A 15,085-nucleotide genomic window follows, 5' to 3' on the forward strand; every position below is an offset into this window, starting at 1 on the left:
TGGAAGGATGAGCCGGTTCTTATTTCTGAGGTGAGTAATTAGAGAGATGTCCCTCAGCTGTCCGGGAGCCGTAGAGGTGGTTGATTGCCTGAGTGGAGTCAGCTGAGAAGCTGAACTGCACTCAGGCGCCGAGCTGTAGAGGGAAAGACAGGGCAGAGGAGCGGATGGGAGACAGCGAGACAGACAGGGGTAGAGGAGCGGATGGGAGACCGAAGAGACAGAGGGACTGAAACCAAGGGACAGAGAGAGAGGGGAGCATGAGTGGGAGAGGAGCAGGAGAAGGAGAAAGGAGCAGATGGGAAAGGGGGTATTTGGGGATGTCAGGTGGGAAGGACGGGGGTGAGGAGGGAGCCCTGACAGTGGCGGGCCGTATTCGGCCCGTGGGCGTTGAATTTGACGTGATATAAATCAATCGTGTTGACAGTCAGTAGACAGTGTTACAAAACAATTAGAAGCAAGTGTTAGAAAAATTAGCAGCAAGACTAATCAAGGGACTATGAGTCACAGAAAGTAATAGAAATACTTCAAATGTGTAGGAATGGGCACATTTATTGCCTGAGAATGTGCAAGGTCTTGTTAAATCACTGATGTTGGAAAAAGCTGGTCCTGTGTCGTGAGATTCTGGGGCCTCATTTATAAAACATTGCGTAGGATATTAATAATATTCTGATTTATAAAACTGTGCGTACACACAGCTGCACGCAATTTCCCCTTTATAACTCACACACCAGCTGGAAGATTGCACAAGTGGATCAACCTCACATCCCACCCACAACACACCCACATTTACCATGAATGGTCAATGCAAAGTAACTCGTGAATGTATCTGCATGTAAATAAACTGCTGATCCACGGCGTTTTATGCAGCGCCGGCCTGCAGTCTTTTCCCTACACTGCTGTCCGTCAGGATGAATGAGTCATGTGTTGACCCAGGCCACCCTGCCACTAAAATTTGTTATGATCATGTCTGATCTACAAATAATTTGAACATTGATTGAATGTACATTTTTTCAGTTCACATAGACAAATTCATCTTCACTCGGAGACCTTACAGCAACATGAGTGCAGTCAGTTAAGCAGATTACATTTGGGAAACCGGGCATTGCTGCAAATTGCCGTTTAATGTTGGGCTGTTCACCCACAGTGTAAGGAAGCCTGATGTATTGACTGGTCATGTTTATAATGCCATCCAAAACAGCTGGCATTATTGTGCTAAGGGGTGGTTGTGATATCCCAGACCTAAAGGACATCATGTAACTGTATATCAGACCCAGATAGGATTTAGACAACAAATGTAACCTCATATATTCTTCATATAAAACACATACCTGTCGGCCACTTCCCGCTGGAAGGAGCCGGTTGCCAGAAACCCCTGAGTCGTCAGCACCTGTGTCTGTACCGGGATGGCGTGGTTTCGGCGGGTGGGTCGGTCTAAGACAGGGCCCAATTCAGCACATAGATCCAAGAGCACTGCTCTAGGGAATCTAAATCGGCTTGTTAGCCAGTCATCATTATGGTCCAGGAAATCCCCGTGATCCCTAAAATCTCTCTCCATTCTTAACCTACCATTTATGTAACTTCCAGCAATGCCAGCGCATCCATTGTCCCACATTACGCACGGCTGTCACCCGCTATTTATCCGCTTGATCAGCGATTGGACTGATTGTCACATGCCTTGTCCCAAATAGTAATCAATCAGTGCCATCCACAACTGTATATCATTTGAAGATTGAAGTTTGATATATGAACATAGTTCTGCAAATACAGTCATAGGCCGAATGGCGCACTATAGGAACATCTACAACAATGAGGGTTTATGATTATCCGGCTCTACAAGTCTAATATGTGATGACAATAAAGGTTTGAGATCACTCCAGCTTCAATTCACCACTTCACCCTCCGGCACTGCCATTCACTCCGTCTCCAAAATGTGCGTAAGCAGGCATCAAGGTTGGCGCACCGGTGCGCATATTCTCACGCCAAGTTTGTTTTTATAAATCACAAATTTTGCGTAGAAAGTGGCATACGTAACTTTCTAGCCCTGTTTTGTGCGTACGCAAGCTATATAAATGAGGCCCCTGGTCCTGACGGACCGCACCCTCCTGCTACTAGGGAAGGGCTCTAACAGTTTGTGTCCACAGTGGGAGGGATCAACAATAATCTTCCCTGCACAGTTTAGGGTCCTGGAAGACACAGGTCCAGGAGGGTCAGGAGATTACAACCGATCACCTTTTCTCCTGAGCAGATAGCCTGTTCTCTGATCCTGTTCTAGGTGGTGGCAGCAGCATACCAGATGATGATGGAATAGGCGAGGATAGACTCAGTAATGGAGTTGTACACCGTCACTGTCTTTTGCAGGTTATACACACGTGGACAAAATTGTTGGTACCCCTCAGTTAAAGAAGGAAAAACCCACAATTCTCACTGAAATCACTTGAAACTCACAAAAGTAACAATAAATAAAAATTTATTGAAAATTAAATAATCAAAATCAGCCATCACTTTTGAATTGTTGATTAACATAATTATTTAAAAAAACAAACTAATGAAATAGGGCTGGACAAAAATGATGGTACCCATAACTTAATATTTTGTTGCACAACCTTTTGAGGCAATCGCTGCAATTAAACGATTTCTGTATTTGTCAATGAGCGTTCTGCAGCTGTCAACAGGTATTTTGGCCCACTCCTCATGAGCAAACAGCTCCAGTTGTCTCAGGTTTGATGGGTGTCTTCTCCAAATGGCATGTTTCAGCTCCTTCCACATATGTTCAATGGGATTCAGATCTGGGCTCATAGAAGGCCACTTTAGAATCGTCCAACGCTTTTCTCTCAGCCATTCTTGGGTGTTTTTGACTGTGTGTTTTGGATCGTTGTCCTGTTGGAAGACCCATGACCTGCGACTGAGACCAAGCTTTCTGACACTAGGCAGCACATTTCTCTCCAGAATGCCTTGATAGTCTTCAGATTTCATCGTACCTTGCACACTTTCAAGACACCCTGTGCCAGATGCAGCAAAGCAGCCCCAAAACATTACTGAGCCTCCTCCATGTTTCACCGTAAGGACAGTGTTCTTTTCTTCGTATGCTTGGTTTTTGAGTCTATGAACATAGAGTTGATGTGCCTTACCAAAAAGCTCCAGTTTGGTCTCATCTGTCCAAAGGACATTCTCCCAGAAGCTTTGTGGCTTGTCAACATGCATTTTTGCAAATTCCAGTCTGGCTTTTTTATGAGTTTTTTTCAGCAGTGGTGTCCTCCTTGGTCGTCTCCCATGAAGTCCACTTTGGCTCAAACAACGACGAATGGTGCGATCTGACACTGATGTACCTTGGCCTTGGAGTTCACCTTTAATTTCTTTGGAGGTTGCTCTGGGCTCTTTGGATACAATTCGAACGATCCGTCTCTTCAATTTGTCATCAATTTTCCTCTTGCGGCCACGTCCAGGGAGGTTGGCTACTGTCCCGTGGGTCTTGAACTTCTGAATAATATGAGCCACTGTTGTCACAGGAACTTCAAGCTGTTTAGAGATGGTCTTATAGCCTTTACCTTTAAGATGTTTGTCTATAATTTTTTTCGGATGTCCTGGGACAATTCTCTCCTTCGCTTTCTGTTGTCCATGTTCAGTGTGGTACACACCTTTTCACCAAACAGCAGGGTGACTACTTGTCTCCCTTTAAATAGGCAGACTGACTGATTATGAGTTTGGAAACACCTGTGATGTCAATTAAATGACACACCTGAGTTAATCATGTCACTCTGGTCAAATAGTTTTCAATCTTTTATAGAGGTACCATCATTTTTGTCCAGGCCTGTTTCATTAGTTTGTTTTTTTAAATAATTATGTTAATCAACAATTCAAAAGTGATGGCTGTTTTGATTATTTAATTTTCAATAAATTTTTATTTATTGTTACTTTTGTGAGTTTCAAGTGATTTCAGTGAGAATTGTGGGTTTTTCCTTCTTTAACTGAGGGGTACCAACAATTTTGTCCACGTGTGTACATCTTCAGCTGCAGCAGGAACTACATCCTCAGCTGAGCCTTCTTGATCCTTCTTGAGGGAGCTGCTCCCTCTTGAAGACCTGGATGATGATGCTGACCAGGAAACAAAAGTGTTCCACAGAGTCGAGCAGAGTTACGAGGGCATGTGGGCTGGGTCTTTTCTGAAGTCTACAATTATCTCCATTGTCTTTAGAGATTTGAGTTTCAAGTTGTTTTGATTGTACTAGGTCATCAAATGGCCAATCTCTTATGTGTAGACAGACTAATTTACACCAGAGATGAGTCCAATGATGGTGGTGTCATCTGCAATTTTAGGATTTTGAGAGACTTGTGACTGGAGGTACAATTCTTGTTGTTGTACAGGGAGTAGAGTAGAGGTGAATGGATGCAGCCTTGTGGTGATCGTGTGCTCAAGGTGTGGGAGTCAAAAACGTGATTCCCCAGGTTCACCTGCTGCCTCCTATCAGACAGGAAGTCAGGAAGCCAGATGTAAATTGAGTCAGGCATGTGCAGCTGGAAGACCTGGTCCTGCAGCAGCGGGAGACAGCTGATCAGTGCAGACATAGCTTGGCTGGTAGTGTTACCAGTGATTCTAAATGTTTTCTCTGGTGGGGCATTTAATAAGCTACTACTATTTAGGGAGTTTGTGGGAAAGATTACTTTTGTTGAAGTCACTAAAGACAATAAGGAGTCAGAGTGTGTCGGCTCCACATACAATATCTAATGGGTGAGCATGCATGTGCCTGCTGCATATTAACCTGCAGTGGAATGTAAACACTGACCCGTATGAGTGAAGCAAACTCACACAGGGAGTAGAAAAGTTTGCAGATGATTAAAAAGAAAAAAAATCCACATTTGGAGTGCAGTATTCCTGAATCACTGTCCCATCATGACAGCTGCTGTTGGTCTAAAAACAGATTTCTCCGCTTTTGCTGTTACTGGAGAGTTCTGAGTGACTATCTGCTCTGAAGAATTGGAAGCCTGCCAAGTGTAGCGTGGTCCAGCATCAATCTATACAGCCTGCAAAGCTTAAGACTCTTGTCTTAAGCTTTGCTCTGCACTATCAATCTGACTCTGACTTTATATTCCATGCGGCGTCTGCTCCCAAACTGCAGGGGCAGTGTATCACAAATACATGTCTACCTAGTCTACTCTAGTACTAAGCTAGAGTAGAAGAAGTTTGCCATTGTTTGCACCATAGATATGTATAGAAGAGTAGACACGCCAGCACGCTGTAGCAGCCAGCTAAGCAACATGCCTATGTGGCGGCTATCTTGGAGGGGGCAAAGTTCCTATTCAAAGCAATGCATTTACATTGAAAATAAATCAGAATTTGCTCATTTCTCAACCGGTTTTCGTGTGGTTTACTTTATTGTCACCGTCAAAATGTACCATTAATAGAGAATATTTGATCTAAAAAAAAAAACACCGAAAAAGGCTTCCTACAAATGTGGCCTGCAATTTTAGCTATCTTATTTTTCAGGTCCAGAGGCCAGGGAATCTTTTAAGTTCAGCCATTATATACAGTTGCGCTCAAAATTATTCAACCTCCAGTGCCAATTTGGGTTTTAAGTACTATCTACAACTTTTAAGTTGTTTGAAATAAATTTAACATACAAGTGGATTAAAAACAGCTGAATGTAACCAATAATACAAGGGTTTTCTCAAAATTCCACACAAAATGTTAATTTTAATAACTAGTGCAGTTTCAAAATTATTCAACCCCTTAAGGAGTATTCCTTGTAAAGACACACAATTGCAAATCAAGTGTGGTTAATAATGCCCCAAGCTTTTATAACGTGCGTGAAAGCTAACATTAGCACTACAGTTGTAAATTCTCTTTTCTGCATGCTTGGATTTGCATCTTATAGTTTAATATTGTATAATTGAACATATCAAAGTCAAGAACACTACCCTAAAAAATTAAGAAAAATGTCAATGTCTGTGCATAAGCAATGAAATGGATCCAAAAAGGTAGCATGTGCACTAAATTGTTCTAAGGATATTTTTGAAGGCGCATTTCGCTAGTTAATAGGTTTACATAAAGTGGCCACACTCCCTGACCAGGGAGAAAGAATAAAACTTAACCACCACTACCACCAGATATCTATGGAGACACGTGGCAAAATAGCTTGAATGACTATAAAAGAGCTACATTAACATATTCTGACATCAGGAACTAATCAGTAACTGATATTTAGTTGGTACAGTAAGATACAACTTCACACCAAAGGGCTTCTTCAGGTACTCAAAGATGGGAACCTCTATTGACCCACAGCAAACACTTAAAAATCAGCTCAAAATTTCTTAAAACCATTTACATAATCCATAGCTGTTTTGTAATCATATTTTCCAAAGTGTTGAAAGAAAATAAGAACTTCTGTAGGCATGTGATTTATCAGTATATATGGCTGGAGATGGAAGATGACAATACACCCTATCTACAGTAAGGCATGTCGGTGGCTGAATGCTGTTCTTGGCCTGATTGGCTTCATCAGGTACTGCAAAACTATAATAAATAGAAAACGAGATGAATTTGATCAAATGTCAAGAAATCTCAGAAGCTAATTTCATGCTGACATTGAATAAGATCATGCTTGGGGATGACATTTGGGTTTCCAGCAACAAGACCATGCTTATCACATTGTCTACTAAGGCTGGGTTTCCCAAGACATCCTAGAATATTCTAGAGTGGTATTGGTAGTTGAAGGATTTAAATCCCACAGGAAATCTTTATTGGGATTTGGTGAAGACAGTTGCAGCAGACATACTCAAGAATTATGCTGAACTGGGACACTTTCCCATGAGGAAAGAACTCAGATTCTTCGTTTGGATTACCAGAAGGTATTGTTTGGTTAAATATCTTATTTGCAAAAGGTTATAACAGTCATAAAATGCTCCAGCAAGTTTTAAAGACACTTGCCATTAGGGGGTTGAATAATTTTGCAACAGTAGAATTTACTAAAAGCAATATTTTGTGGTAAATTTGGAGAAAACTCTTGTAATATTAATTGCATTCAGCTGTTTACAATCCTCTCGTATGATAAATTTATTTCAAACAACTTTAAAATTGAAGAGAGTCCTAATAACCCAAATTGACACTGACATTGAATAATTCTGAGCGCAATTGTATACAAATGTAAATACCTAGATACATAGAAAATGTTTTCAGATCAAAAGATTTAATTTGTAAATGTAATATATTTATTTATTTATTATTAATATGAATTTCTTATTATTTCTTATTTGTTTATATATATCTCTAGGCCAGGGGTCTCAAACTCAACTTACCTGGGGGCCACTGAAGGTAGATTCTGAGTGAGGCTGGGCCGCATCAAGTATTCCACAAAAACGAGTTTCAAGTATTTCAAAGAAAAGTACAACTGATCCAATCTTCTTCTTTGTCAATAACAGTTCTTCAACATGACTGTTTCTTCAGAATGTGAATGGTTCTGCTGAACACGAACATTTTTTTCAGAACATGAATTGTTCTTCAGAACATAGGCTTCTCTTGCCTACTCCTTGCTGCCAGAGATCTGGCAGCGCTTCCTCTCACACAGCTGAGCCACATTTGGCTTGAGGGAGGAAGCAGTTGAGACCCTAAGTATGGCTTGAAGATGATAGTGCTTGTCACCAACCTTTCTCTTCATGGCAGGTTTTGAGAAGGACATGACTGAGGCTGGATATATGTTCCTTGCTTGTATTACTTTCACTTGATGTCGCTCCGCAATCACGTTTCAAGTGACTGACGTTGCTAATTCCCGTTGGCGAACTTGACCGCAAACGCCACCGGAACTTGTCATGAGCCTGAGCTATTTTGTGGTATATGTATTTTTATTTGTTTATTATTTAAATATTTTTCCGAAAAAATAAGCATTTTCTAGCCTAACAAATTGAAAATAATATAAAAAATAATAATTCAAATATATTAAAATAATATTAAATCGAAATAAATACAGCGCTGTGCTCTGATTGGCTCAAGGACCATAGCAGGAGTCTCTTCCCTCTCGTGTTTAGCAGCTCAGCATCTCGCTTTGTCCATTTCACATAGAGGTCTGATCGCTGCGCATCAAAATAAATTTAAAGTTGCGGGGGATTCAGGAACCTAATACCCGCCACAGAGGAGTGACCACTGTATATTATGTGAAAGTCCACGGCAAGTGTGACACGGAAGAAGTAGGCAGAAAGATGTGCCGATTGCTCAACAGGTTGAGCCTCCGCCTTCAATGCGGTGGTCGTGAGTTCGAGCCCAGCTTGTGGCATTTTGCCGCCATTCTTCGACATTTTCTCAAAGCGCTGTCTTATCAACGACGTGGAAGCATATGAGAAAAGCAGGCGGACCGCACCAATGCTAAACTTTGATCTCAAGTAGAGGGCCACAAAATGTCGTCCCACGGGCTGCAGTTGGCCCGCGGGCCGCGAGTTTGAGACCCATGCTGTCGGCTGTTATATACATATAGCAAGGAGCTAGACTTGTGCGATGATCTGGATTAACTTCATGATCGCTTGCTCGGAGCTCGGTGCCGAACATCTGCTTGTACTGACAGGATAGAGTTTCTTGACATTTACAATAAACAACACAATTACATTTACAATAAACAACACAATTATTATTAATATTAATTATTTATTTTTATATCTCTCTTTAGGATAATATATACATATAACATGGAGATAGACTAGAACAGTGTAGAGTTTATTTACTTTTGCTATAAACAACTGAAGTATTAATATTAATTAATTTGATAAGTATAACCTTGTTTAGTAACATTTCTATTATCTGAGAGCAGTCCTAGAGAACTGCCTGTAATCTCAATCATAAAATTGGTTTGGAGGAAGAACATAGATGGTATTCTGGATATATATGAGTTAGGCTTTATAACTACTCTTGGTAGTATTGGTGGTATTAATAGTAATGCAACTACTAGTAGTAGCAGTGGTAGTACACTGACTACTGCTGCTGATACTGGCACTGCTACTACAACTTGTAATATTATTCTAAATGCCAATACTACTTCTACGACTCTAACGGCTATTTATACTACTACTGCTGCTTGAACTTTTGGTATTACTGTCACTGCTACTTGTACTTTTAGTATTACTACTACTGCTTGTACAACTATACTACAGCTATTAATAATCGTCTGGTATTTGGTTGTCCAGCTGTTAACTCGCGTTAGTGTTTTGCTAGTGGCTAACTAGCTAGCTCCCATAGACTAGAAGCTCTCAACAAGATTTAATTATGAAAACAGAGCCAAAAACTATTCTTACCTATGAAAAGTTATTCCAAGTTTCCTTGTCTCGATCGTCTGACATAGTGTGCAATTGTATGCAGTATAATGAACCGGCATTCTTCTTGTTTTAGTTTTCGCACCTTTCAGATCAATGCAAAATACTGAAACTTTGCCCCCACTAGCTTAGTGTCGCCGTAGGCACCCACTCAGAGAGGCGTGTCGTATCTTACTGATTCATATCTATGGTTTGCACCACTTACAATATGGCACTTCACCAGTTACTTTTAATTTCACACTGGGCTTGTCACGATACCAGAAATTTAGTAGTTGATACCAATACCACTTAAATTCTACGATACTCGATACCACTCGATACCACGGTCGCGGAGGTAGCAGGCACGTTGTGCCACAGAAATGACCGTCCGTGTCAAACACCGTGAGCTGTAGAGTAGTCCAGATATATATTTTAGATATATTTATATATTAAACGAGGCTTCGAGGCACACAATTTGCCCCGAGGATATTTTGTAATCGAATTATTCGAATTATCCGAGGAATCTTTTCAGCCCTAAACATCACAAAACTATTATGCGGGACAAACAAGGCTGGACACGCTTGTTATTTTGCCATGCAGCTCATTTACTATAGGCTGGGCTCATCTAATCATTGTAACGTAATTAGATATGAGCAACAATGATAACACGTGAATTCAAATGCACTCACCTTGAATTCTGTGTACAACTATGTACAACTCTGGTACAACGCGGGCCGCTGAACCCGTTACGTTATTTTTTTCGAAGTAGAACGACACTGCCAACTCAATGATAGAAACATTATACACCGATGGAAAGCTTAGATTCTCATGAATCCGCCGGTATAAACCACTTTCAGATGTGATTACCACAGCGGGTAATATAAACACATTTGTCCGACAAACAACGAATATCCATCCATCCGTTCTCTATACACGGCTTTAACGTACACAGCGCGACTCACATTTGCGGGTTCATTATTACACACAGATGAAAATATTCCACAAAAAACGGCCATAATCAAACCTTGGACATCCAGACGAAACAAGCCAGTAAAATATTTTGTCCAAAACCTGTCTTGAAGTCGGTAGGCACCCATCCATGAATAGGTCGTTTTCGAGGAAATGCACCTCGCGATGCGCGTCCAATATTCCCTGTATTTCTCGTCATATTTTTATTTACAAATAAAATATTAGCGATTTTTTGTACTGAAAATGGCTGGAATTGACTGTACCTTATAGGGCTACATGTTTCGCCAAGTTGGACGTGTTGCTCCCCTTCCCTGTGCTACGGTGACGGCATTTTTTGCAGACGGGTTTTTCAGGATCAGTAACCAATCCGTCCTCGTCAGCCTCGAATCCAAAATACTTCCAGATGCGACTTCTGGCGTTTTTTTTTTTTTTTTCAACTGAGGGGCAGCTGCTGTTGTCGAGCCAGGTGCGTGTGCCTCCGCCATGCTGCATGTAGTTGATCTCTTTGCAGCGTAGTCAGTCATGTGATCAGCACTGTGTGAGGGTTGCCAGATAATCGCTCATTTACAGCCAAAAAAACAACGCTAAAGAAGCGGCCAGATCTGGCTCCTCGGTACCTACGGTACTTTGGGTAGTCTAGAAAAGTCAGTACCGTCACATTTTCTGAATCTTAGTACCGACTTGGTACCGAAGTATCGGTTCTCGTGACAAGCCTATTTCACACCATGAATTGTTCGTAACCTGGTTGTCACGGTGATCTCTGTGTGCTGAATCATTTAAGTGCCCATATTTCTAGACTTCAGCTACGAGTAGGTCCTGGTCCTCTGATATGTTTTTCCGTGCGTCTCCATCCGTGTAGTTAGAAAAATGTGGAGGTGCACAACGCGGAAATTTTCCATGTGAGAACAGCCACTTGAGTTGGCATGGCTGCTAAAATCATGTAATTTGTCCGCAAGCAGCCACACGGACCTGTTGAATGCGACAAGCATAAAACAAGCTTTACTCTAGCAACATGCTACACCCAAAGGTGTAGCAACATGCAACGGGTCAGCAGCATTTAAAGCTACAGAGAGCCTAAGAGTATGTTCACAACAAGGCCAGGGGTTACATAGTTACGGTGAAATGAACCGTCTTTGCTTTGTTTTTTAGCTAAAACTTGAAATACACATTCTGGAGACATGCAAAACTGTACATAATTTGAAAAAAGGGCATGATGTAGGACCTTTCAATCTTTCAGGATGTTTCTGAAGTGCTCCCAAGCCCAAGATTATTTTTATTGTGAGTCCATGTCGCCATATAAGCACTACATTGAATCCCATTGACTATCTACTCTATTAATAGGTTCAATGGTCTCCTCACAATGAGACAATCCTGGCTTCCAGTGGCACTGACCGACGTCTCAACGTCTGGGATCTCAGGTAAAAACTGTCCACCATACCCCTCAATACACGTATTTCTAAATATAACAGCTATTAGCTTCTTTTATGTGGCTATCCATGTCCTGCATTGGTAAGGAACAGAGCAAACAAGTATTGACATTTTGATGTGCTCTGGAAAGATGAAAAGGCTTTTATTGTTGTGCTGTAGATTGTATGCATGACCTAATAAGTCTGCACCATTTCTGGAAACAGCTGTCTGCTGGTGGTGAGAATGACACTACATGAGAACTAGGAGTGAATTACAACAGTAAAGTAGATTCAGTCAGCCAAAAGTCACCATAAAGCCCTGTTAAGCAAAGGGGAACGGTAGATTTAGATTTGTTTGTGTAAAAAGTAACTGAAGAGTAACTGTGTCAAATTGCTTCAGGTTTTTGTTGGTCTTGTTTTCTAGTAAAATTGGGGAGGAGCAGTCTGCAGAAGATGCTGAGGATGGCCCACCAGAGCTTCTGGTCAGTGCTGTTACTGTGTGTTGTTATTGAAATTCAGCTCTAGACCTTTCAGTCACCATCAGGCTCTTGGTATGTCAGAAGCCATAAAACAATTCTATACTTAAGCAGCAAAAGCTCTACATGTGATGGAAGAGCCTATGAGTGTCAATAGGTTTTGGCTGGGTGTATTTAATTATACATCACATCAATTGGTTGGTGTTTTTGATTTTAACTACATAAGAATAGAACACAGTGATACAGTTCCTCAAATGTTATTGGTACCTTTAAAAGCACTGAACTTTTAATTTGATAGCTTAGATGGTTATGGCATTCTGCTGTTCTGTTCTTCACATCAGTTCATCCACGGTGGTCACACAGCCAAGATCTCCGATTTCTCCTGGAACCCCAATGAACCCTGGGTCATCTGCTCAGTATCTGAGGACAATATCATGCAAGTCTGGCAGATGGTGAATACAACTGCCGTCCATCACACACTTTTTCTTTTTGGGATATCACAATGTGAATATATATAGGATAGAATAGGATGTATTCAGTGTGATTTTAAATTCAATACAACATACAAGGTCATTGCTGTACAGCTAAGGTGTAAATAAAATGGTGAGGGGAGAGTGGGTAATCAAGAGATCTATTTGAGAAATTACAATGTTTGGTAGAAGTATTGGCAGTATCCTTGTTGAATGAGATGGAAATCTGATTTCAGATAGATTTTTTAAAGTTGTCATCATGCCATTGATTCAGAATACTTGGAGTAGATCAAATAGGGTTGTACAGTGGTTACAGCGGTTAGCACTGTCGCCTTTCAGTTAGAAAATCCCTGGATCTTTCTGTATGGAGTTTGCATATTCTCCCTGTGCATGGATGGATGTTCTCTGGGTACTCTGGCTTCCTCCCACAGTCCAAAAATATGCTTAGGTTAATTGGTAACTCTAAATTGTATGTAGGTGTGAATGTGAGCGTGATCGTTTGTCTCTCTATATAGTCCTATGATAGACTGGTGACCTGTCCAGGGTGTCCCCTGCCTTCAACCTATGTCAGCTGGGATAGACTCCAGTCCAAGTTTATTCTCAATGGAGCACAAAGCAAGAGAATCTATTTTGACTGGCCATATTGATCAGTTTTTACAATAGATAGATAGATAGAAAGACACATTTACATGTTAATATCACATAATTATTAAAAAAATGGAAAATGTTTGTTTTGTTTAGCTTTCATAACTGATGAAGTAGGTATCATAAGCTGGACCACACAAACTAAAATATTGTTAGAAATTCTGGAGTTTCAAAATGGTTCTCCAAATTAAACCAATAAAATATGTCTTTTTAATTATAGACATATTTTTTATTTTTGGACCCCACTCTTTGCAGGCATAGTCCTTAGTTTGGAAGAGACCTGTCATGTAGTTATGTGTCATTTCTTTGTGAATTTTCACTGCAGTAATTCATTATGATGACATCCATTCGTTGTGACAGTGGAATTTTTCAAGTGAGCTATTTCCATTTCCTGACATTTAATTTCTGGTAATCTGATGTACATGATATGTAAACATACTTTAGTAGTATTTTTTTTCTCAAGATCATTATGTGGAAACCGATGGGATCAAACTGGATTATTTTGCTTTGTGTACCAGTGGGAATAGACTTGGCCTTTAAGACCAATGTCACAAGCTGGACTATGCAGAAAGTCAGAGTCTGAGTACATTTAGTACAAAGTAAGTGCTTAAGACTTTACCTTTAAGCACTGATCTCAATGATAAAATTAATTCAATAAGTAGAATTGGCCAAACAACGCTTCACTCCTTTTCGCCAGCCTTCAAAGTGGGGATAGAAATTGAAAAATATACTGATTAAAAAAAATCTACACACTTTTTTAGTTGTATTTGCATAACCCCTTTGAAACATCAGACGTCTGCGCTACTTGGATGAGTTCTAAAAATGCACTTGAAGTACCTGTTTTCCATGTTGGTGATCAAGTATTTTCATAATAGAAGTTTTTTCTATATTTTGTTTTCTATTATTGTGACATGGAACTACACATGGTTTAGAAAATTTCATTGGTTGACTTTTGCATCAGTTGTTTTGTTAATGTGTACTAAAGATAGGACTTTAAATGACTTCATATTGTTTTCAGATTTCAATTGGGTTTCATAATCAGGGACTATTTGGTCTGCTTGTGAAGTATTGCAGATTCTGAATCAATGGCTTGAGAATAACTAATATATTTACGTAATATAACAATGTGGATGGGTGGGTAGGTTTTCAAAAAAAAAGATGCATCTTAGAAAGTCTTTAATACATCAAGCTAAAGTTTTACAGATACCATTTAAATTTGTATAGTTTATGATGGAAAAATACGTTCAGAGCAAATCGGAGATAATCACACAGAAAGCCCCTGATGATTAGAAATGGAATTTAGCTAGAAATATCGACATGTGTCAGTATTGTCACAGAGGTGCCAACTGCTTTTCTTGCCAGGCTTTCACATATAATACTATGACTTGAGGCTACTGTGAGCTCGGAGAACAAGTGAATATGTTACCATTAATCCTTGGCTGTTTTGTTTTCCCTGCCTGTTCATCCAGGCAGAGAACATCTACAATGATGAGGAGCCAGACAATACCCCTGCATCAGACCTGGAGGCTCAGGGATCATAACACAGCTCTATGACTCTCAACCCCTCCTCCATTCCCTTATCTCCAGACCTAGCCTGTCCTTTCCTCTCTGGCTTATCTTAAGTGCAAAGTCAAATGTGGGTCTTGCTAACAGACAGTTGGATTCTGTACCATTGTGCTATGTATCACTGTGCCCCACGTATCCAATATCCTTGACGCACTTACAATAGTTTAAGATGTTTAAAATGCTCCCATGGTCAGGTGGTCCAATCTTCAGTGTTGGTGAAATCGCATTTTATCGTAAAGGGCTTTTGAAGAGTCTAAGAGGAGAAAACCTTTATGTGTATACAATC

At 40.4% G+C, this 15,085-nt stretch overlaps 1 protein-coding gene across 3 annotated transcripts in view; it reads left to right on the forward strand.

The window, feature by feature from the left end:
• The window catches only part of LOC110968098 (histone-binding protein RBBP7), a 51,267-nt gene extending 36,352 nt beyond the window's left edge, over positions 1–14,915 (forward strand). For all 3 annotated transcript variants that reach the window (XM_051942478.1, XM_051942498.1, XM_051942487.1), the window contains 4 exons: positions 11,578–11,654; positions 12,067–12,124; positions 12,460–12,570; positions 14,703–14,915. In XM_051942478.1, the coding sequence (XP_051798438.1) occupies positions 11,578–11,654; positions 12,067–12,124; positions 12,460–12,570; positions 14,703–14,774 (318 nt within the window). In that variant the 3' untranslated portion in view covers positions 14,775–14,915. The remainder of the gene's footprint in view (positions 1–11,577; positions 11,655–12,066; positions 12,125–12,459; positions 12,571–14,702) is intronic.
• Positions 14,916–15,085: the final 170 nt, after the last annotated feature.

This window comes from Acanthochromis polyacanthus, chromosome 2 (genome assembly GCF_021347895.1).
Source record: "Acanthochromis polyacanthus isolate Apoly-LR-REF ecotype Palm Island chromosome 2, KAUST_Apoly_ChrSc, whole genome shotgun sequence".
Taxonomy (NCBI): Eukaryota; Metazoa; Chordata; class Actinopteri; family Pomacentridae; genus Acanthochromis; species Acanthochromis polyacanthus.